Source organism: Protopterus annectens, chromosome 2.part2, assembly GCF_019279795.1.
Source record: "Protopterus annectens isolate FY-2018-M chromosome 2.part2, PAN1.0, whole genome shotgun sequence".
NCBI lineage: Eukaryota > Metazoa > Chordata > Ceratodontiformes > Protopteridae > Protopterus > Protopterus annectens.
Window position 1 is genome coordinate 100,148,893 of NC_056730.1, and position 23,852 is coordinate 100,172,744.

The window sequence follows — 23,852 nt, forward strand, 5'->3', positions numbered from 1 at the left end:
AAGACAATAGATACATGAGCATAAAGATAATAGATACATGACACTGTATAGATTGACTGACAAAACACTTTACATACATGCATTATATAGAGAGTGGCTATTGCAGTTGGTATGCTGAAAGCATCACAATTAAAAATAGTCAGAACAAGCTATGTAGAGGGAAGTAGGGTAGGAAGGGGTCAACTTATATGACCAGAGAGAGACTGAGAGCAGTTGTATTTTCCTTGAGTCTTGAAATCAGTAAATGGGGTAACCAGAAAGATCTTTAAGAAAAGAAAGAGAAAGTCACACAGTTTGGGAAAACGTGGTTTGCATACTGAAGCCTACTTTAGGGGACGAGGTTTGCAGCAGAGGAACTGAATGATTAAGACTTCTAAGGCTGCATGTTGTTGTATCTCTGAATATTCTGGAAGCTATCAGGGGGAAAGCCTCATTCTTGATAAGTTTAAACAACCAAGAAGCGAGTAGAAGGTTAGCGCATTGCTTCACAGGTAGCCAGCAAGCTTTTTCAATGGTTTTGCAGTGGTGTTCATTTCTTAGGGACAGAGTGATGAATGTACTGATGGAATATATGGGAGAGGGAGATCTCCCTCATATTTAAAAATTAAAAAAAAAAAAAATCACCATAACAATATCAAGATACCATTAAAAGCCATTGCTATAATAAAAATAGCCAAAAAGTCTGATGAAGTCTTTGTTAGTTGTGACTACTAAATGGAAACCTCACTGTATTTATTTATAAACAGAAAAAGAACACAAACTGCTACCAAAGCTGATTAAATCCCATATTTAAAACCACCTTTAATCAATAAAATGTAAAATTCATACACCAAAAGTAACTGACTGAAAAGTAGGATAAGCGCGTTCGGTTTCTACCTTTATCAAATCCTGGAAACCGAAAGCACTTATCCTACCTATCAGTCAGTTACTTTTGGTGCATGAATTTTAAGTTTTATTGATTAAAGGTAGTTTTAAATACAGGATTTAATCAGCTTTGGCAGCAGTTCGTGTTCTTTTTCTGTCTGCATTTGTTTGGTCTACAAAGTGCTTTCAGTGGCGAAACCTTTTCAGTTGTTCAGTTGTGTCTGTATTTATTTATTGTTTCTATTAAAAATGTTTTAAGTAGATTTTAGTAACATCTCATTTTTGTTTTGGTGATTTTTTTAAGCTATTTTATATTGATATAGTCCGCCATTTGCTTTTTTACTGTCTTGGGTCTACACAGTTGCTGGTAAAATTTCCTGATTTATTTTATTCATTAACCTAGGTAGAATGCTGATCCAGTGGATCTTGTTCAGGTCCATTAATTTAGGTTCATAGGTAAGTGTTAGGCTAGCTGTCCTTGTGGGCCATTTTAAGCCTAGCCAGTTTCCCTTTCAATGATGAGAATCAAACCCTGTACATTGTGACTATGAGATTATATCATCCATCAACCATTTTAATGGAGGAGCACAGTGGGGTTAGTATGGGAGACTGATGTTAGCAGTTGTGGAAAAAAAAAAAACAGCTTTCTACATTCTTAAGTATTCCATTGCAAGGAACCTGCAGTCAAAACCTAGGAGCAGAACTGGTAGAGACAAAAGTTCCCAATGTTTATACCAGTAACATACTCAACTTAGCAGGTAAGGGCTCATGAATTTTCATGGAACTTTCCATTAAAATACATTTTTACTTCTTACGTTACAGCTGTAAATCCTGCACTTACAGGGTGATTATCTGTACTTCTGTTGAAGGTGAAGAATGCCAGTACAAGTATTTTGTCTAGGCTGATGAAAATTAATTCCTTCTAAGTAGCTTTACGACCAACTTATGAGTCCATGAGCTCCGAACTGACAAAGTACTAACAAGTTCCTTTAAAGAACTGGACATGGACTGCCATTTATTTTGTTTCTCAGCTGCTTTATTTTTTTCAGTATGCTTAACTACAGCTTTTTCTCCTTTTTCCTCCATTTTTTGAGTCTTTTACTCCTGAAACTTTCTTTTAGGGGTGTTTTTCTAACTTCTTGAGTCTTTATTTCTGGCAAATAAAAACTTAAGCTTTGCATCTCATAAGCGTTCCAACTTTTTTAACTTTACTTAACCATTCTCAAGGTTATAACAACACATTGTGTAAGCTTTTTTGGGGCTACCAGTCTACTACAAGCACACATACATCAGTTCTGAAAGGAAACATACCCTCCAAATAAGAATTTGTAAAACAGTAACATTTTGAAGAGTTTATTGAACTCTAACATGAAGACATCTGTGAGGGACAAACAGAAGGACTTTACTAGAAAATGTATTCAAGTGGCCGATGGTTACACAATAGTGAGAAATAAAAGAGGCATATGGAAATGCTCTTTTTTATGTGGGTAGCTTCATGCCACCTGCATCATTATGTTCAGGGGAATAAGGTCTGAGTTGTCCTTTGCAAAGAAAAAAACAACATCTGTAGAAAAAATTACCAGACTAACACAGCCTAGCAGATCAGTAAACAAAAATGTTATGACTTACAATAACATTTACCTATACACAAGACTAGCTTCAGAAACTATTTACCACTTTTCACAGGGAGCTTCCACTACACTATTACAGGTGTTTAGCTGTATGCTATAACTTGTGAGTAACATTTTGGTTATGCTGGAAGAACTGTAAAATCATGAGAGCACATCTCTACCAACTGGTCTTCAGCACCCCTACCATGGATAACCATATGAATTACCGAAAACTCTACTGTACTGTATTTCTACTATATAATGTAAATATTTAAAAAAAACAATATCTTACTTTTACAAGATAATGCGACTGTATAACTCACACTCCACTTTTCGTCCAACTCTCTGTGCTGATGTAATTCAACAGTGTTGGCTTTGCAATCCACTTCTCATGCATGTGGCGGAGAATGAGCATAGCAATGAAGTTACAACATATCATATGAATCACAGGAATGCAGTCCATGCCACTGTAATCACAACTGATAATGAAAACTTTAACTCAGGTAATTTAACAACCAACAGGGCACATAATCACTCAAGGTGTGTTTAACTATTAACTACTTTTACTTGTGGGGGAGTGGAGGTAATTTATTTTCAAGGTAAGTACTGTATTACAAAATTTGTTTTGCTGCTTAGCTGAAAAAAAAAGATGGTAGCTATTTTTTCAGATATTTTCATTAACTTCAATAATAATGCAGCTTCCAGACGTATTAGTAAGGTATAACACATTTTACTTTCCAAATGGAATTTAATTTACTTCAAAAGGAGGTAAAACTATTCCACAACATAATACAGTACAGCCAGATTCTCCCCTTAAAACATCTAAGAATTAAAATGGGATGCCGGGTCCCCAAACAAGCTCCTGTATAAACTCTCATGTTTTTCATTACTGCATGCATTTTATTTGGATATTTCCTCTCAAAGTCTCTGAAGAAAATGGGCCACAACCCAGCTGGATAACTGTGATGACAAAATATAAATAGCAAATGTGAGTTAAAGTATACACTTCATAACACTGCTTTCCATAGTATTTAGTTAATTAATTAAGCTGGTTCTCTAGACACAAACAACATTTGTTTTCCAGTGTGATACAGAAGAGAACAAAAATGGAAAAAAAATACAAACACTGGCTTATGCAGCAATGAGAAAGGTTTCACTGATAAATATCTAACCCAAACAATAAAAATATGGCCAGCACAGTAGTGAAGCAGAACCTTGTAATTACACTAAAACAAGAAAAAAGTACAAAACGAGTTCTGCGAACACAAACTTTCAGATATCCAAAAGCTTTGTGTTTTGATTTTACTTAATAAACAAATCTGTATGGCATTTGCAGAACTTGTTTTGTACTTTTTTTAAAAATATTTAACACTGCATGAAGTTATGCAGATAATATTCAAATGCAAATGACATTTTCATGGATGCAACATAGATGGAGGACATACAGTGAACTGATGAAAAGGCAAATTGGTAGAGTGAGAGGAAGGGTGCAGAGTTTATGATATTGAACACAACAGCAGGTGTCTGACTCAACATACAGTATGACTTAAAAACTTATGACATGCAAGCTCTTACATTACATTTAACAAAGCGTTACAAAAATTCTCAGACTTTATTATTAACATAACATTTTTGCCAAATGCATTTGCACCCATTTAAATAAGTTAAACAGAGCATCAAAAAGCGTGAAAGTACATGTGTGTGTGTGTGTGTGTGTGTGTGTGTGGCATACATGGATAAAGCCTCAATACAAATAGCCAGCGATAGTGGCTCAGACATACTGAAGGAAGGAAGGCAGTGTGGCTGCTGCACAACTGAGCCCTACAGGAGTGCAGGGGTACTGCAGCCAGGAGTTAATATGGTGGGAACACTGTGCTGCATATCAGCCAGATGAGTCAGTAACTGTATGGGATTGTTCATGGCACTTAACATTCAGCAGCAGTTACTATGAGGATGGGGATTGTCCCAGTATGGCCTGCAGATTAACCTGCTCCTTAGCATCCTAACCACAAGTCCAAGGGCAGGAAATGATTATGCATTTTTCCTGCACCAGAGAATGAATGGCAGATTAGGCACTTGCCCTGTCTGTCTGTCTGTCTGGGGAACAAATGGGCCTGGTCTTCACTCTGTAGAAAGAATGAATACGCTGGCTGGATGCAGGTAGGGGAGCCAATGGCTGATCAAGTGAACATGGCTGGGAAGAACATAAAAAGAACAACAACATATTATCTAAAAAATATATTCACAAATCAACTACTTATTTCATTAATTGATTACCTTCCACATCAGGTGCACAAGTCTGCTGTTATGAGACTCAGAAGATTCAATAAATCTCCAAATATCTACTTTTTTAGTTGGTTCTAGTAAAAGAAATAAAAAAGTAAATTTTATTTTACAGAAACTTAAAACTGAAGAATCTGCTGAAACAGAACAGTTACATGTTTAACATCAATACAGAGCTTCACTTACACCATATGTCTGTAACTACAGACTATCATGCACTTCAGATCAACTGGAAACATTTACTAATTTGGGTTATCTACGTACTCTATTATCATATACATGCTACTGAAGAAAGATTTGTCTCTGAGGCCCTGCACCTGTACTGCTGATCTGTCACACTCCTCTCAGATCAGAAAAAAGGCAACTCTGCCCACAACAGGCATAAAGTAAAAGTTCTGAAATGGGAAATGCATGTAGAAGATATAGTCAAAAACCTTGCATAACTTGACAAATCTGGCCTTCTGCTTTCTTCAGCTCATATATTTTGAATGACTCCATGATCTGCCAAAAGCATGCAGCAAGGCCAAAAGAAATCTAAACTGACAAATCTCCTTGTATCTTTTTCCCACTTTTATATTTTTGTTATAATTTGGCAAAGCCAAAGTCAGTTTACATTTTTGTTATAGTTACTTAAATACAGCAATAAGTTCTTTGAAATTGCTTCTCTTTTCCTGCCATAGGCACTGGCTACATTGCTTGAATAGCCATCTGCTGCTGAATTACAAGAAAGCTCAAACGAACCAAACCTTTCAGTGTATGGGGAACTGAGTATGGAACTTAAGGAGAAGAAAAAGGTTCTATAATCTACATTACCAACATGTTTAAAGTTATTTAATGTTACTGTGTTGAACAATGAGTAAGCCTTCCTCACAGAGTGGTAAAGGTTACTCACAAATCTGTTACTGAAACTTTCCAGTTAAAGAGTACTATGGGGTTATAGGACACACTTATTTCTCCTTTGTTAATAAACTCATACTAAACCTACCATGGTCTTCACATAATCATGTATGGAGATAATCTTACTCTGAAGAAATCTGATATCTCCTGTGGGATACTGCTAAACAAATGAAGACTCAGATTTAGTAAGCCTCTTTGAGAGCAAGCTAATACTTAAAAAAAAAAAAAAAAAAAAAAAAAAAAAACTTAACATAATGCTATTCAACTCAGGTAAGAAGCCAAAACACACTGTGCCTCTCTTAATACTCGTGAGTCTGGCTGTATTCTACAGTCATATTTAAGCATCATATACAGATATCCATGGATAATGTATTAAACATCTCCATGCTAGTTACTTAACAAGACAGAAATAAATGTGGGTATAAACTTGCTAATGTTAAAATTAAAATATGTTCTATGTTGTTTCTCTCAGTTCTTTCTACAGCACAAACTTCAAATGAATCTCAGTATGACTAGTAGGTTTATTGCCTACCTGATTCTCTCACACAGCACTGCTCATCATTCATTAAACAGTGAACTAGCTTCCTGACAGTATCAAAAATGAGGTGGACTATGCTAAATTTCGGTCTAGGCTGACAGATCACTTAGCCACAACATACAAATGTAACCACTACAAATATAAACGATGGTGCCCTTCATCTCATAAAATGCACCCTAAGTATACAAGTGCTGCTTTTCAAAACCCTGCTGGTGAACTTCAAAATGTTCTTCTTTGCTACATAAATAATTCACTACTAATGCATTCTCCCTTGGAGTATAGTGTAGCATAGTATTTAAAAATATCATTTGTCATTGTACTGTACTGTTTTAACTGTTTGTTCTCCCCTGAGATGTAGCAGGGTATAGTGTCCTAATGTATGTGGAATAAGGCACGTCTACCTAAAGTACATGGAGTATCTTTTACTCTATGTCTAAAGAGGACTAAGGACCAATCCACCTACCCATTTAACCCAACAAGAAAATAAATAAATAAATGGAGTGACAATGAAATTGAAGTCCATGGTGAGAAAGATGGTAGATGGGACTGTCATTGGTTGTTATTGTTGTACAGTCTGTCTTGCTGGGAGACTACATGTTCCTGTTGCGGCTGGCACTTGATTTTAGTGCTTGCTGTTTTTATGGAATTACTTCCAACCTATATATTGCTGGTTTCTGCTTTCCTTCCCAAAGAAAGGACAGGATTTAGTGACGAAATTTGTGGAGGACTTTAACATCGCTTTATGCTTTCCACATAACTCAGTGGTTCCCATACTTTTTTGATTCTCGGCTCCCTTGCTGAATCCAGGTTTTCCCAAGGCGGCCCCCCCAGCGCACATCAAGTGCATATTTCATTTATTTATTTGACATTTGTTTAATGAGGCTGCCCAACTGGACTAGGAGACCCGGTGAGAAAAGCTCAAAAGTACAATAAAAAGACAATTACCAAAAAAAAAAAAAGCGTACATTCTGCTTAACAGCATAACACTGATCTACTATGGTTGAGAGGTAAGCAAACCTAATGGCAACCTTATTATCTTTAAGTTTATAAGAGCAATATTTAAAATCTGTCCCTATTATTTGGCTCTGTCCAGCATACCTCTCAACTGTATAGATTTTTGCAGAATGTCCAGATTTTTGCCTTATATTTTTGGTCTTTTTCTCATAAAATTGTTTTCTGGCAAATCACTGGCATATCACTGAGGGTGAAGTCAGAAAATAATGGCAGGCAGTTGAGTTTCATACTTCATACCCTTCAGAAAATTCATGCTAAGGCAAAACCTGCATTTCTATCAACTTTCTAAGTTTGTGAGAGTAGTACTTAAAAGTGTCTCTATTTTGTGCCTTTCTACCCCCACTATTTTTGGCTTTGTCCAGATTTCTTGATCTAACAGGGTGAGAGGTATGTGTCCAGTGGTATGGTCCAGACTTACACAGACCTCATTGCTGCTGCTGCCAGGGATCATTCTTCACACACACACACACACACACACACACACACACACACACACACACACACACACACACACACACACACACACACACACACACACACACAGTCTCTTTTGCATTCCTGAAGCATTCACTCACACACATCACTCTCACTCTTTTCCAATCTCTCACACAGTCATAGTCACATCCTCATTCATACCTGCATTCATTCACACATTGCTGTCACTCTCACGATCTTACACATACACAGCCACTTCCTCATTCATACCTGCATTCACTGACACATCGCTCTCAATCTCCCGATCTCACACACACACACACACACACACACACACACACACACCCCGCCACTTCTTCATTCATTCCTGTATTCATTCACACATCGCTCTCACTCTCCCGATCTCTCTCACACACACACACACACACACACACACACACACACACACACACACACACACACACACACACACACACACACACACACACACAGCCACTTCTTCATTCATTCCTGCATTCACTCACACATTGCTCTCACTCTCCCAATCTCTCTCTCACACACACACACACACACACACACACACACACACACACACACACACACAGACTCTTTTGCTTTCATGCACACATTCACTCACACATGCAGACAAACACACTCATGCAGGCATTCACTTACCTAACGGCCCAGTTCTAAGTGCTCCATGGCCCGGTACTGGTACGTGGCCTGGTGGCTGCGGACCGCTGCTATACTTGATGCCAGTTCTGCTAAAAAGCTACAGTGTAGGTCTAATCTTAGTTCACCACGAACTAATATGCTTAGCTGCAAAATAAACCGTGAACTGTTCACTATTTATTTTGCAGCTAAGCTTATTAGTTTGTGGTGCCCCTGTGAGAAAGCCGCTGCTCCCCAGAGTGCCACGGCACACACTTTTGGAACCTCTGGTATAGGTGGTAACAAAGGCATGGGAAAATTCATCACAGTTGTTGCCATCAGGAGATGAAAAGCCCACCTTCTCATCATTATTACTAGACAGTAAGGGGACATATTGACCAATAGCTCTTTTATGTTCAACTTTGGTGTGTATATATAGATTATATTTATAAATAAATAAATAAGTGTGTATATATATATATATATATATATATATATATATATATATATATATATATATATATAAATATATATATACTCACACCCTGTATTATGTTGGGGGGAGAACCCCCTGGAAATTAACATATCAATAAGTTTACCTGCTTCTGTTTTAAAGGTCTCATCATCTGTCACCATCCTGGTAAGTCAAACCAGTTGACCCTTATCCCCCTCATCTGGTGCGCTGGGTGGCAGCTGTCATAATGCAGGAAACTATCAGAAAAAGTGGGCTTTCGATAAATACTGCTAACCAATCTCTGATTTAACAGATAGGTAATGTATGTAATGTTTAGTGTAGGGTTAGAATTAGGGTTTTGTTAAATGTATGTGTGTGGATTATTTGTTTTGTTTTGGTATACCGCTGTAGGGTAAGTGTGCGATAGTTACGGACCTTAGGGTTAGGGTGCGGGTTAAGGTAAGTGCATAGATAGTAATGTATGTAAGGTTTAGTGTAGGGTTAGACGTAGGGTTTTGGTGCTTTACTTTAAGGTTAGGAGTAGGGTTTTGGTTAGTGGATGTATGTGGTTTATTTATTTTGTTTGGGTAGGCAGTATGTAGTGGGAGGTGGAGATGGCCGACTACGACATTTTGTATTTCACGGTTTTGTATGTTCGACATAATCGCGGTTCGCGCAATACGTGTCGGTGTTTTCGTGTTCGCTTAAAAGGATTTTTGGTATTATAGTATAGACCCCAAATAAGCTATGTTAATGTCACTCCATTGAGAAGTAAACTTCAAAAAAGTAGTGGATTCATTCATATAGTTGATGTATGTTTGCAGTTCATTCCTGGATTTATTCCATACAATAAATAAATCATCCAGGGAACACAAATAAATATCCCAGGGGGGTATAGCAAATTGCCCAAGAATGTATTTATTTTCTTTTCCCAATGAAGCAGAGTTATATTAGCAAAGATGGGGGCACAAGCTGCCCCCATCGCCACACCTTTCTTCTGCAAGAAATATTGACCATCAATAAACACGAAATTATTTTTTAACACCAGTTCCATGCAAATATCCAAACAGTTGATTTCATTGTTGGAAAACTTTTTACACATTTTTTTTGTAACTGTAACTCTGTGGGAATCACTTACTTGGCTCAATGCTCTCAGTGCCCCTGTTTTTATGTTGGGAAAACCCAAAGAAAATTTAGAGAAAGACTATATGAACATGTCTTGGATACTAAGAAAGGGAATCTTAAAAATGCCCTGGCCAAGCATGTGTTACACCAAACTGAACATTGTTTTAGTTTTCTTGGGTTGGATACAGTTAGAAAAAATACAAGAGGGGGCCCATAGAATGACCTCATTGAATTAAGGAAACTTAAGTAGCAGATTAGGCTAAATGCCTAAAACTACCCTGGCCTAAATGAGAACGTGTCTATTTCCAGTGTTTTGAAATTGCACTCTTATTCTATATAGCATATATGTTTTTTATTGTGTGATTATTTGAACAGTTTTTTAACTTTGCATAGAATGTATTGCTTACGTTATTATTTATCAAGTTTTCATTGGTTAATTTGGTCATGTGTTTATGTGTGGAAGGGATATTTAAACAGTGTGATTTTGCTTGTTAAGTCTTTCTGAAGAAGTCTGTGATACATTCTGATGAAGGCAGTTAAACAACAAACTTTTGAGTTTTCTAGCTGCTTCTGTGGTTGTGTCCAGCTTGTCGCTTATTTGTTGTTTCCATTGTTTGTGAAGCTGTCTCTTATTAATGAATTACCTCATTTCTTAGTGCAATTGCTAAAGCAAAACAATTAAAGACGATAAACATGCTTTAGCACTAGTCGTTCAACAGTCCACAAGTCATACTCAAATTAGAAATATTACTGCATATGGCATACTATTTTATTTTTGTTTTTTGAGAGGGGGTTACATGCTTACAGGACAACTACATCTCATTTTGACCACCCTCTGTGAGAACAGCAGACTACTATAAACCAGTTAAAAAGCTAAAAGAACAGGTTTTGCATCAAAACGTATTAGATGAAATTGGGTCTGGTAGTTGGATTAATTTTTTTTTAAACACATTTATTGAATTATCACTTCTGAGATAGGCAAATTTACTTCTAAATAAAAGTAATCAAACTGTAATAACATGTTCACATTTACAAACATTATACTTCACATATACTGCTATATGTCATATAACCTAAGCAACATTACATAGATTACTCAATTCCTGCCCTTTTTTAAAATAAGACACATCTTTATTAAACCATCACTTACAACACAGGCAATCATACATTTATATAAATGAAAACAAACCACACCGGCACAATCCTAGCTGCAAGCATTTTACATTACAAACCATAATGACACACTCCCAGTTGCATACATTATACATCACTTATAATCTACCTAATCATTTTCAAACATTACATATCTCATTAAGTCCTACCTTCTTTTTAACCTCATTCGTCCCCTGGTCTAAAGATCACAGTTCCAGTTGTTTTATCTTTGTTACTATATTAGTAAAAATAATTAGCGATTCAGGCACACCAAAACTGGCTCACCAACACAATAATTTATTAATTTAACACAAGCGCTTTCATCCTGCCACAATGCAGACTATATCAAGTAAATAAAATTGTAAGCAATCGCAGTCATTTAAATACCTTATTCTCTAATAAGGCGCCAAACTTTCTTAAAGGTACATACTTCCACATAAACAATATATTCAACAATAAAATCATGTTAAATCATATCCACCTAGTTCTAAATGTTGTACATAAAATCATATTGAGATATGAGTAATACGATAAAAAACAGTATTATATTTAAGTACTCACTAAGTTGTATTAATAAATTATTGTGTTGGTGAGCCAGTTTTGGTGTGCCCGAACCACTTATTATTATTATTTGTATTAGCTGGTTTTGTTTTTGTGGTTATTTCCCGTCATTCTGAGTTTATTACTATATTGACTACATTCACAACTTCTAGTATAGCTGGTTTAGATTTTGATTTCAATTTTCTAGTAATTGATTTTTTGGCAGCCACCATAATTAGACACAGCAAGGCCTTACCATGTCTAAGCAATTACAATTCTGCATCATAGCTTAGAAAAATCACTTCCCTCATCACACTGATCTGCACACCCAGCATCTCTGACAGTGCATCATGCAGGGAATCCTTAAAGTCCAGCAACTCACCACAGTCCTAGAAAATATGTTCCCAATTCCCTCTTTCTTCCCCATCACACCTCCAACATTTGCTCTCTACCTCAGGAAAAATTCTCTGGAGTTTACAAATAAAAATATCTATGTAAACATTTCTAAGCTAAAATCCTAAATTTTCTAGATTTTATTGCACATTTCGGAGACATACATACATCCTCTCACTGTTTCTTTGTGAATTGCTTATCCAATCTCTCTTCCCAATCCTTTCTAACCTCCATTGACTGATTCTTATAGTTATGCAATATTTTATATGCTCTACTAATTATTCCTTTTTTAATGGCAGCTTTTGTTCTAGGTTCTACTATAAACTCTACTAGTGCTGGTATTTCATTTAGGACCCCCCCCATTTCTTTCTCTTTGCCTATACTCTGACATCAATTCTTGATAGGGAAGGCAATCTCTAACCTGCAGTCCAAATAAATTCTTGACATTTTCCCATTCTATCAGCTTTCCCTCTCTAGTTATGTGCTTTCAATACATTGGTTCCTTTGACAGTTTTCTCCAATAAATTCCAGCTCCATCTTACCTATTGTCTATATCTCTGTCAGCAGAATCTTGTTTCTCCATTCCCGTGTTGGCTTAGTTCTTAGGATATTTTCTGCTACTTTGTAGATACAATATTCTGTATGATTATTGTTATTCTCCTTAAAGGCCCACATCCAAAATCCCAGTCTCTCTTTGTTTCTTGAGCTTTCCCCATTTCACCAGCATCCCTTTTCTGAATTATAGTTTTCTGCTTGTGCTATGTACAGGAGCTTTAACTGTGTAGCTCTGAAATACTTTGTTCAAATCTGGTAATCCCAATTTGGATTAAGGTTCTTACTCCCTGTACCTAAGGTACAGGGTTTGACTCTGACAAGCCCTATAACGACGTGGGATATTTCACATATGTAAACACACATACCTAGTCGTACCTGCAAGGACTAAATACTGAAAGTAAACTGCTGTGCTATAATATGGTTGTAGCTGAAACCAAATGTGCCAAATGTCAACTATGACACCGACTAGTAAACTGCTGTATAAATCCATTTTGCTGCAATCTCGTTCAGACTTTCAGGTTGAACCATAACTCCTACCATTACTGCAAAATTCCACTCCAAATACCTGCTATTACAGCACTCTCATTTTGCTTTGAAATTTTGCACCAAGTTCATACTTGCTCCTGTTTCATTGGCTGAAAGCAGGAAGTAGCAGAATATGGAATGGGTAAAACAGGAAACTTTTCATTTTTTTAATTCTTAAAGCAACAGTATGTGGTCACAGGAAAACAATTTTTTTTTATTCTTAAAGCAACACTAAGTAGTCATTCAGCAAAGTAAGAAAATGTTTCTTTTTTCAACTTAATGCTGTGACCAGGACCTCTGCTAGCATGGGGTCCTATGCAGTTGCCTAGGTCAACTACTGGATCCAGCTCTGATTGTTCCCAGTAGATCCATTTATTTCTATATCATTTGCTATTTCCCTTTTCAAAAGATCCCACTTCCAGTTCTTTTATCTCTGTTACAATATTCAGTACTTCATATACAGTTTGTTTAGATTTTGATTTCCATTTTCAAGTAATTGCTTTTTTGCCTGCTACCAAACTTAAACTTCACAAGGCCTTACTATGTCTAGCCAGTTCAGATCCAGTGTGCCAACTCAAGAGAATCATTTCTGTAGTTACACCTATTTGCTCACACAATATTTCTGACAGAATACTCTGTAGGGAATTTTGTAAAGACTGACAATTCATTACACTCCAGGAACATATGTTTCCAGTTACCTCTGAAAAAAATCTTTGGAGTCTGTTTATGGTAAAAACAATACCTATGATAAACACTTCCAAGCAAAAATCCTAAACCTTCTAGACTTTGTTGCCTGTTTGGGAGCCATACATATGTCCTCCCATTGTGCCCCCTATAAATTGCTTATCCAATCTCTCTTTCCATTATTTTCTAACCTCCTCTGATTTCTTATAGTTACTGTACAATACTTTATTTGCCCTACTAATTATCCCTTTTTGAAAAGCAGCTTCTGTTCTAGATTCAACTAAAACCTCTACCAGAGTAGATCTTTCACTTAGGATTCCCCTATCCCATTCTCTTTGCTTATATTCTGATATCAGTCCCTGGTAAGGAAGGCAGTCTCTGGTGTTCAGTGCAAATGTTTTCTTGGCCTCATCCCATTCTATTACCTTTCCTTCTCCAGTTATTTGCTCCCAATACTGTGGTTCCTTTGCCAGTTTTCTTCAGTAAATTCCTGCCCCCCCCCCCCCAACCTATTCTCGGTAGTCCTACTCGCACTCATCCCTATCAGCAAAATCTCCTTTCTCAATTCTCGTTTTAGCCCAGTTCTTAGAATGCTTTCTGCTACTTCACGAATATAACATTCTGTATGGCTGTTATTTTCCTTAAAGACATAATCCAAATCCCATTCTCTTCTTATTTCTTGAATTTACCCCCTGCTTCATTATCATCCCTTTCCACACTGAATTATAACTTTATGTTTGCGTTATGTATATATGCCTTAATTGTGTAGCTCTAAAATATACCTTCAAATCAGGTAATCCTAAGCAATCTTGTTTTATTCTAAAGATCAAAGTATCCCACTTAACTCGTGCCCTTGTCCCCTCCCAGATAAATTCCTTTAACTCTTTATTAATTACTGTCCACAACTTCTCCTCTGGTTGAAAAAAATATGCCTGACCTGCACATAAAACAAAACAGATTAAAACAATTTTCCCTGCTTGTATCTTACTATCCATAGCTATAAACAAGAGATTGCTGTTCCACAGTTTTTGTATTATCTTTTGGTTAGTAGCTTCCCAAATATCCTTAGCTGCCATAACAGACACCTTTATAATGCATACTCCTAAATACATAATCTTATCATGTCCCCATAAAAAAGTGTGTTGCTGAGTCATTTCATGTGTGGGTAAATAATTTATGGCTATAGCCTTTCTTTGATCTTCATTAATTTTATATAATGAGAATACTTGAAACTGTCTTAAAATGTTCCAGCAACACTGACATTTCCTTTTATGGATTTATGATGTACAAAAAAATATTGTCTGGATTTATGATGTACAGAGTAATATTGACTGCAATCAGTGTACCTAGTTGATAGGGTTGCCACCTGACTCACTCTCTACAGTTCTGGCCTGGGGGGGGGGCTTGAAAATGGTAAATGTACTGATACAAGAAAAAAATTGTTTTGACTTTTCACTAAATGTCACAGATATCTTTGATACTACATTCAAGTTATCTTGACATATAAACTATTTTAAATAACATTTAAAGCATAGCATTTCAATACTGTGTTGATGCTTATGTAAACACACTAATGTTTGGCAGGGTGGTCTTTTACATAGTTGTTTCTTCTGACCTCCATTTGAATCTATGTCACATGTTTCAAGACTTGTTTGTTTTCATGAAAACTCTGAAACAAAATCTAAATACATCCATACCCCCTACTAACTTTGGACAAACACACAAAGCTGTGTACATCTTTAAAATTAAGTTTAACACACTAGATAGGAACAACTGCCCCAATTTGAGAGCTGCACCCACAGACATATCCTAATCTAAAATTAAGGTTGCCCATGCTAAAGTGCACATTGCAGCCTGTGTACCTACTTGACACTGATTGCTGCCTCTTCTTTGCTCATCTCCATTCCCCTCACTGATGTAAAAAAAAAACAGCTTGTATGCTTTCAGAAAGTATTAACTACACTGGCTATCTTTTAAATAAAACTAAATTGTACACTGTTCTATTACATGCATTAAAGTATTAAGGCTACTAGGGAGGCAACTACCGCTTATTCACTTCCCAACATTTCAAATGTTATTTTTCACAGACTGCCATTGTACCTTTAAATTTTACATTTTCCTCAACACAGAATGCTCAGAAGTCTTAAGATTAATTGCTTGCAACTCCACTCAGCTCACCTTTATTTAAAAGTAGTCAGCAATGAGAGAAGAAGAAGAAAAAAAAACAACTAAAAATTTTTGCATATGCTTGAAGGAATATTTTCAGATTTCACTCAGAAGATAATGCATAGAATTCCCTGTCCAACTGCCTTCAGTTGCAGGCTTATTGACTCCCACTGAAAACATCTGCTAATTGAAAAAAAAAACACAAGCTAATATCTTTGCAGATGCAAGAAACATAGTACTCTTCATGGCTTTCATCATTTTGTCTTATTTTTCAAGCCTACTTGCTTAACAAAACACTTCTTTATAGCTCAAATCAAGGGCATTAATCTAGACACCCACCCTTGTAGGAATAAGGAAAATTATCTTAATTCTGCATATATAATATAATATAATATAATATAATATAATATAATATAATATAATCAGTGCACTTTTACATCCCATCCAACCCAGCAGCCCAAGATTAAAACATATTAACACTTGCTTCTGTTCAGCCTTTCATCTCTTGTTATACCATACACATGCATGTACTTTTTAAAAACAAAACAGTAACTGCATACTTTAATATCTTCAACACATACAACAGACATAGAAAAGACCCCCCCCCATTTAAAATACCCGACTACATGCTATATAAAACTGCTTTACAATGCAGTATGCAGTTTACATCATTAAAATATTTTATACAAATACTAATAAGAACAAAAATGTTTTATTTACAGTTACTTTTTCCCCTTTTAGTCTCCTTCTAAATATTAATGACATAAAGGGGTATATGCTTTACAGTTCAAGTCAACAAATGGTCTGTCTTTCTCAAATCACTTTTTATTGCAAAGCCATTTTCACAAATGTGATGATGCTTTATTAGTCCCACATTTATTCACTAGTTTCATTGTTGTTGGTCTTCTTCCTGTTCATCTCCAACTCCGAACACCAGAGTCTATATCAAATCCGATGTGCTCTTGATTCCTTTAGTCAACTCTTGTGTTTTCCTCGTGTCTCTCAAGCAATTTGGAACACTGGAAAAGGTTTCATTGGTAAAATATCCCTCTATGAGCTTTACTGTCAGAAGAAAGAGAAGTGGAGTCCCTTCTGTTTGCAGGCTCAATTTTGGATACCTTTTTTATTTCCTCCTTAGCCTGTTCTCCATGAAAAAATTACTTTGAACCTCTAGGAAAAAAAATATTCTGAAGACAGGTGGACCAAGCACCTGAATCATAAACCTGCCTTTCAACATTCCCTAATTGCTGGGACAAATTTGCTTCTCTTGTGCTCGGCGTACAGTAATAATCATTTCCCACAAACACTCTGCTATCTTCAATATTGTAATACTATCTCCTTCTGCCACAGTTTTGTCAAGCTCAACTCTTTCTGTTAGTATGACTACATCTTTACTAATATAGGTCCTGGGTTCTTTCACATGGCCAGGTTTGGAGCACACAGATGATGCGTCCTTTCAATTAACAAATCCTGCTCTTGAATACCAGTCCAGTAACTTACTTGTGCTTTCATAAATTTAATACAGTCTGTTCCTTCCAGTTTCTCGTGTATAGCAGAAAATCTCATGTTTTCTCTACATGCTCCAGCTATCCTCTAACTCTACCATATTTTGAAACAGCTCTTCTTGAGCAGACTCATACTTTAAATTACCCCCTCATACCAGGTAACCATAACATATATCCTCCTAACTAACCTTATTACTGTGTTAGGGGACACAAATGCTACCATTTTCCTACTCATAAAATCCCACCTGACTCTCCTGAATGCTTTGGCTGCATAAAGACCAAACAACAATAGCAGTGTTTTCATACACACTTCTTCCTTCTAAAGCATCATTGTTCTATCAGTGTAGTTAAGTGGTTGCCTGCCCTACTCAAAACCACACTGGTCCATAGCTATCAACTTTAGTACCACCTTTGCCACTCTATTAGCTAGTACAGACATGAACATTTCATAATTTTTATAACTTTTGTTTGACAACTGGAAGAAAGGATTAAGGAATTGTTAGCAATCTGTTAACATGCTGCTTCCTGTGGTTCACTGCTCCACGGTTTGATCTTCTCAGCCTCCACTGTCTAACTGTGTGACTATGAACAAGCCACTTAGCCAGACAGAGCTCCTGGGCTGAGTCTGAAAAAGGTCCATAGAGATCAAAGCTCTACACCAGTAAACAAACACAAATAAAGACATAATCATTGTTTAAATTTAAAATGTGTCTATATAAAACCAGCGGTCTAAAGGGTTTTACCTTCTTTGGGTAACATATCCACTGTAGCTTTCTTCCAAGATGTTGGGAACCCCCTCCTTTTTTAAATGCTGTTAAACAAAATCTTCAAGACCTTTCCCATTTTCTTCACTACTAATTCCCAAATTTCTACAAGAATACTGTCCATTCCTGGACACTTCCCTGTTGATTGATTATACATCAACATTACTTTCCTGTCTTATCTGTTAATAGCTGAATCTCATCTTCCTCCAACCTTGGCATAATTAAGTTTTCCATAAATATTTCTATTTATTCCTTTTCTTAATTTACCTATTCTCCCACTTTATACCAACACTTCATAAAAAAACAACATATCTCTAATACTGTCACAGGATCTATGGTTATTTTTCTTGTCATAGAATCCCTAAGTCTGGCTAAAAACTCTTACTGTTTTTGTTGCATAAGTCATTGTGCTAAAGGTTTTTGCTACCTACAATTGTTATGCAAAAATACCTATTTAAAAGCAACCCTCATGCATATTATCCAAATAATGGATTGTTTTTTTATTTAGCATTGTGCATTTGCTCCATTTCTTGTTCAGTGACATTCTCTTTCTTCTGCAACATTTCAACTTTTGTCAACTATTCTAAATAATTCCTATTACTTCCTCGCCATATCTTTCTTACATCTACCATGTTTTAAACTCCACTTTCATTTTATTCCACTCACTAGCTATCCCTCCTTGTGTAGTTTTATCTTCCCTAATGAATCTCAGATCTCATCCATTACCCATTCCTTAAATTCCTCTATTTTTAACAGATAAACAGGAAAGAGCAAGTGTTTACATCATTACCCTGCACCTCTATCTTAAGTTTTTATGGGACAAGATCCAACAGAATTACTGTATGGGTCTTACAGATTTTATTAAATGCACATGCTCTTGTCAAATATAATTTCTTTGTAATCTAGCCCAGTTATTGTTTATTGGGGGATAATATGTAAATTTTGACCGAGTTCCTGTATTCCATACCAAATATACACTATATAAGATTTCAGTCCCCACCCATACAGAACATTCTCACTGAAAGCTAATTCTTCTTTCCTTTGTCCCTGATAATTTGATGAAAATTAGTCCTATAATTCTCATTTCTACCCAAATGCATCTCCTGTACTATTGCCATTTGCACTCTACACTTAACATAATTTGATACACTTTGCTTTCTGTCTGTAACTGCAATGCCATTCCCATTCCATGTTAACATTGACAAAGCATACATTCTGGAAGAAATCTACTACTTCTACGTATTATAAATTATAGTTCTTCTGAATATATGTTCCAAGTTTTGCCTACACACACACACACACACACACACACACACACACACACACACACACACACACACACACGTCTGGCATTCCACAGCTCTAAATTACATCTAATTAGATTGATGAGTTATAGTTGTACCATGCAATCATTCTTTCACATTGTTGCTGGTTTTCTTCTTGATCATCTCAATCTTGAAACAGTGGTAGTCTTGATTCTTCTAGTGAGCTCCTTAGCTTTTTCTATCTCTCAAGCATTTTCATTTTGCGTCACTGTCAATGTCTCTCTATGGGCTTTCTTACCGACAAATGACTAAGAAACAAATTATTTGTTTAACTGGGTACAACACTGACCTCTACGGACCTTTTTTTTAGATTCAGCCTGGCAGCATTGTCTGGTTATGTGATTTGCTCAGGGTCACACAGTTAGGCAATGGAGGTTGAGAGAATCAAACCTTGCACCACTAGACCACAAAAAAATAGCTCCTTAATCTTCTAAGCCACTTGCCAGAAAAGCAGTCTGCGGCAAAATCTCCTTCAGTTTGCTGCCTCTATCTTTGTAAGCAAAATGTTTTTACTTACTCCTTAGTCTGTTTTGCAACCAAAATTTTGTTTGATCCTCCAGGAAAAATATTCTGAAGACTGCTAGATTAAGCAATTTGAATCTTAGCCCTTCCTCTGCAGGGATAAACTTAATTCTCTTCTACTGTTTATATGGTGAATAATCATTTTTCACCAACACTCTAGTGTCCTAATTTTTTCTATTTTTCCCTTTTTCTACAGTTTTGTCAGGAGCAGGTCTTTCTTCTATTACAACTGCATCTTTAATAATGTAGGCATTTCTTGCTTTCCCATGAACAGATATGGTGCATACACATGGCATGCCCTTTCAACTAACAAATCCTGCTGTGAAAAACACTAGCCCTGTTGCTTATTTGTACTGTCATAAAATCAACCCAATCGATTCCTTCCAATTTCTCTGTTATAGCAGAACATCTTATGTTTTTTTCTTAGTATTCAATCTTCTGACTCTATTTTTTGAACCAATGTTTCTTGAGAAGCCTCATGTTCAGACAGTCTCACACCTTCATTTCATCCTCTGATTTCTATAGTTCTTTCAGTTCATCTGAATAGCTGCTTAAAGCTTCTATTACTTCCAGCTTTTCATCATTAGACTTTACGTGTTCATCCATCCAGTGCCTTGCTTATTTTAAACATGCCTGAGTATCTCTGATTTACTTTTTTTCTTCTTCTAAATTATCAGAAGCCATCTACTACACTAAAGTTAAAATTTAAACTGTTTTTGCTGACCAGCTGCAAGGTTCTTTTTAACCATAGCTTTTTCGTCTCCTTTTATGACTGATCTAAATGTCATCTATGCTGGCATTCAGGCAGTGCAATTAATGGTCAATAATTGAATTTAACCAAACTGATAACTTTTACTGTGCTTTTTAATAATTTCTGAGTTTTCACACTGGGAGAGCTCTAGCCAATCTGGTGCTCAATGTGCAGTCATTTTGCAAGGACCCAGCCTTCTCCAACTGATGCCAGGGACCCATGTTAACTATGGGAGGTGTACGTACCCCTATTGGCCAGTGTGTGCCTGCCATAAAGCCCAGCAGTCCTCGATCAGTAAGCCAGCCATTGTCCAGTTACCCAGCTTGGATTATCTGGGATAGCACTGTTGAGTGAAAGCTGGACATAAAATGCCAAACAAGAGCTAAGGATTGCTACACTCAATGTAGGTTCACTAACAGGACACAGCTTGGAAGCCCCTCACTGACTCTCTTCAAGAGAAATCTTGACGAGTGGATGGGAGATCGTAGGTTTACCCCGGGGGTCATCTCTGTGTCACTACTAGACAGAGGCACAGTAAACTAAACCCTAAATGGGCATAGTATTCTCATTCCAATGGGTGGCGAAAGCCACACACACTCTGGCTAGGCTTATAAATGCCCTAGGGCAGATAGCCTAGTATGAACCTATAACAAAATGGTGACATGAAGGAGGCTGGGCATCCTCTGTAACCAAGAGACAAGAAGGAAGGGTACTGCAGCAAAGACAATTGGCTTGGGATCCAGAGCCTACTACTCAGGAGGAGGACAGACTAGAAAAAGTGGGGGAATTGCGGTGAGGGAAAGGCTTCGAAGACAGTGAGGGATGTCATCATAATTAGTGATATACTCATCGCAATCAGACTCCAGTGTAAGGACAGGGAACTATTCATAATCTCAGCCTATGCCCCACAGCAGGGCTGTGATAGTGAGGAAAAGAGTGCATCCAGACAACAGCTGCAGGACCTGCTAAATAAATCAGGACAACACTAATTGGTGCTGATAATGGGTAACTTATATGTACATATCATGACAGACAGAACAGGATATGAGGACTGCATGGGTCCACATTGGGGGGGGGGGCAACAGGAATAAAGAAGGAGAGACCATTCTAGACTTCTGTCTGGCAAGTGGCTTGATAGTGGTCAACAAGTGGTTCAGCAAGAGAGACAGTCACAGGATCACATACAGGAGTTGCCAACATGAAACTGAGGTAGGCTTCTACCTAGTAAAGAAAGGGCACTGGGGTAGATAGAATAAATGACTGCAGAATCATCTCCAGTGAAACAAGTCATCCCACAGCATAAACCTCTTGTAACAAAAGTGGCCAGAGAAGGTTCTAAGTTCAAGAGAAGCTAGGCTGAGGACCTGGACATTGACTGGACAGAAATCACAAGAGTTAAAGGAATTACTCAGGGCTCTAGCACCTCAGGAAGAGGATGTGAGAAAAATGTCAGTGCCTCATATGCAAGGACTATAGAACAGATATGTGGTCAAGCCAAGTACAGAGACAAAGTACATAAGGAAAGCTGGTGGGGAAATGCAGAAGTCCAGGAAGTCATCAAAAGAAAGAAGGAGTGCAGGAAAAAGTGTAAGACAAAAAAGACAACCCATGCTAAGAAGGAATACTGGTTGCCTAACAAAGAGGGTAAGAGAAGAGTTGCAATAGCAAAGAAGAAGGCATCAGAGCCACTCTTATCAGCTTCTGGAAAGTGATACAGTAGACAGCACAAAGAAACTTTATCAGGTTGCAAAGCAAAGGCAGAAAGATAAATAAGAAGACAGTCAGACACTATTCATGCTCACCAGTCCACAGGGAATCAAAGGCAGACAGAAGGAGTACTTCCAACAGCTTCTTAATGGAGAAAAAACATACAGAAGCTGTACTGCCCCAGGCACAGCCTATAATGAAAGATAAAGTGGAGCTCAACATAGAAGTAAAAACAGCACTAAGGAAAATGAAGTCAGGGAAAGCAGCAGGCGCTGGTGAGATCACAACAGATATGGTTAAGATGTTGGGTGTGATGGGGAAGAAATGACCCTGACGGTACTCATAGTAGTATGGAGTGAAAAGCATATCCCAGATGACTGGAGAATAAGCATACTAAAGCCTGTGTACACGAACAAAGGGGACATGTGCAACTGTCTGCCATATAGAATCATCAAACTACTGTCACACTGCATGAAAGGTCTGGAGAGGGTGACTGATAAACAAATATACACTGCAGTAGAAAGCAAGCTGGGAGATTTATTTATTTATTTACTGGTATTTGATAACCAGGAATGTCCAACTGGGTAGAAGCCCATTTTCAGTGGAGGCCCGGGGGGGGGGGGGCCTCCAAATTACTACAAAACATTTTAAGAACAATAATTTTACAATCTTCAATAAAACAAAAACATCTGCAATTGAAATAATTATAACAAATTAATGATAATATAAAAACATTGGTTAAGAATTGATAATATATGACAATCTAATATTTACAGAAATTTTAGGCAGTCTCTAGAGAAATTAAAGGTAAATTAGTCTAATACAAACAGGAATTGCAATATGAAGTGAGGGAAAAACATGCTTATGGTATATTTAGGGTGTAAGTCAGGGAAGAAAATTTGACATTAGTAAGGAAGTAAGCGAAGATGGGAGAGTAAGGAGGTATAAGGAATAAAAAGGCACTTGCTCACATTTAGGAATATAGACTAACAGCTCAGACTCAGATCAGTATGCAGCACAACCTACCCAATGTTTGCATTGAGACAGATAGTTGAGAAGAAGCTCTAGAGATGAGGAAAAGAGTCCAACTGGGCCTTACTAGACTTGGAAAAAGCATATGACAATGTCCCAAGAAAGCAGATTTGGGCAGGCTTGCAGTGGTTTGAAGTCTGAAAAACATTAGCAGAATTAATACAGGCTATGTACAATACTGCGGTGATGGTGCTGCGGTAGCATTGTCACCTCACAGTAAGACGCTGTCCGGTTCGATTCTCAGCTAGAGCGTCTTCTGCGTGGAGACATGCGTGAATGGGCGTACCTTCGTTGAAGGCTGTGCGTCAGAGCTGGCAACTTGGCACATAAAAATCTACTGCCAATCATTAGCGGACCGGA

General features: G+C 37.1%; 1 protein-coding gene across 5 annotated transcripts in view; it reads right to left on the reverse strand.

Moving 5' to 3' along the window:
• The window catches only part of IL6ST (interleukin 6 cytokine family signal transducer), a 2,713,809-nt gene that overhangs the window by 825,916 nt on the left and 1,864,041 nt on the right, over positions 1–23,852 (reverse strand). For all 5 annotated transcript variants that reach the window (XM_044063784.1, XM_044063780.1, XM_044063781.1 and 2 more), the window contains one exon: positions 4,752–4,834. In XM_044063784.1, the coding sequence (XP_043919719.1) occupies positions 4,752–4,834 (83 nt within the window). The remainder of the gene's footprint in view (positions 1–4,751; positions 4,835–23,852) is intronic.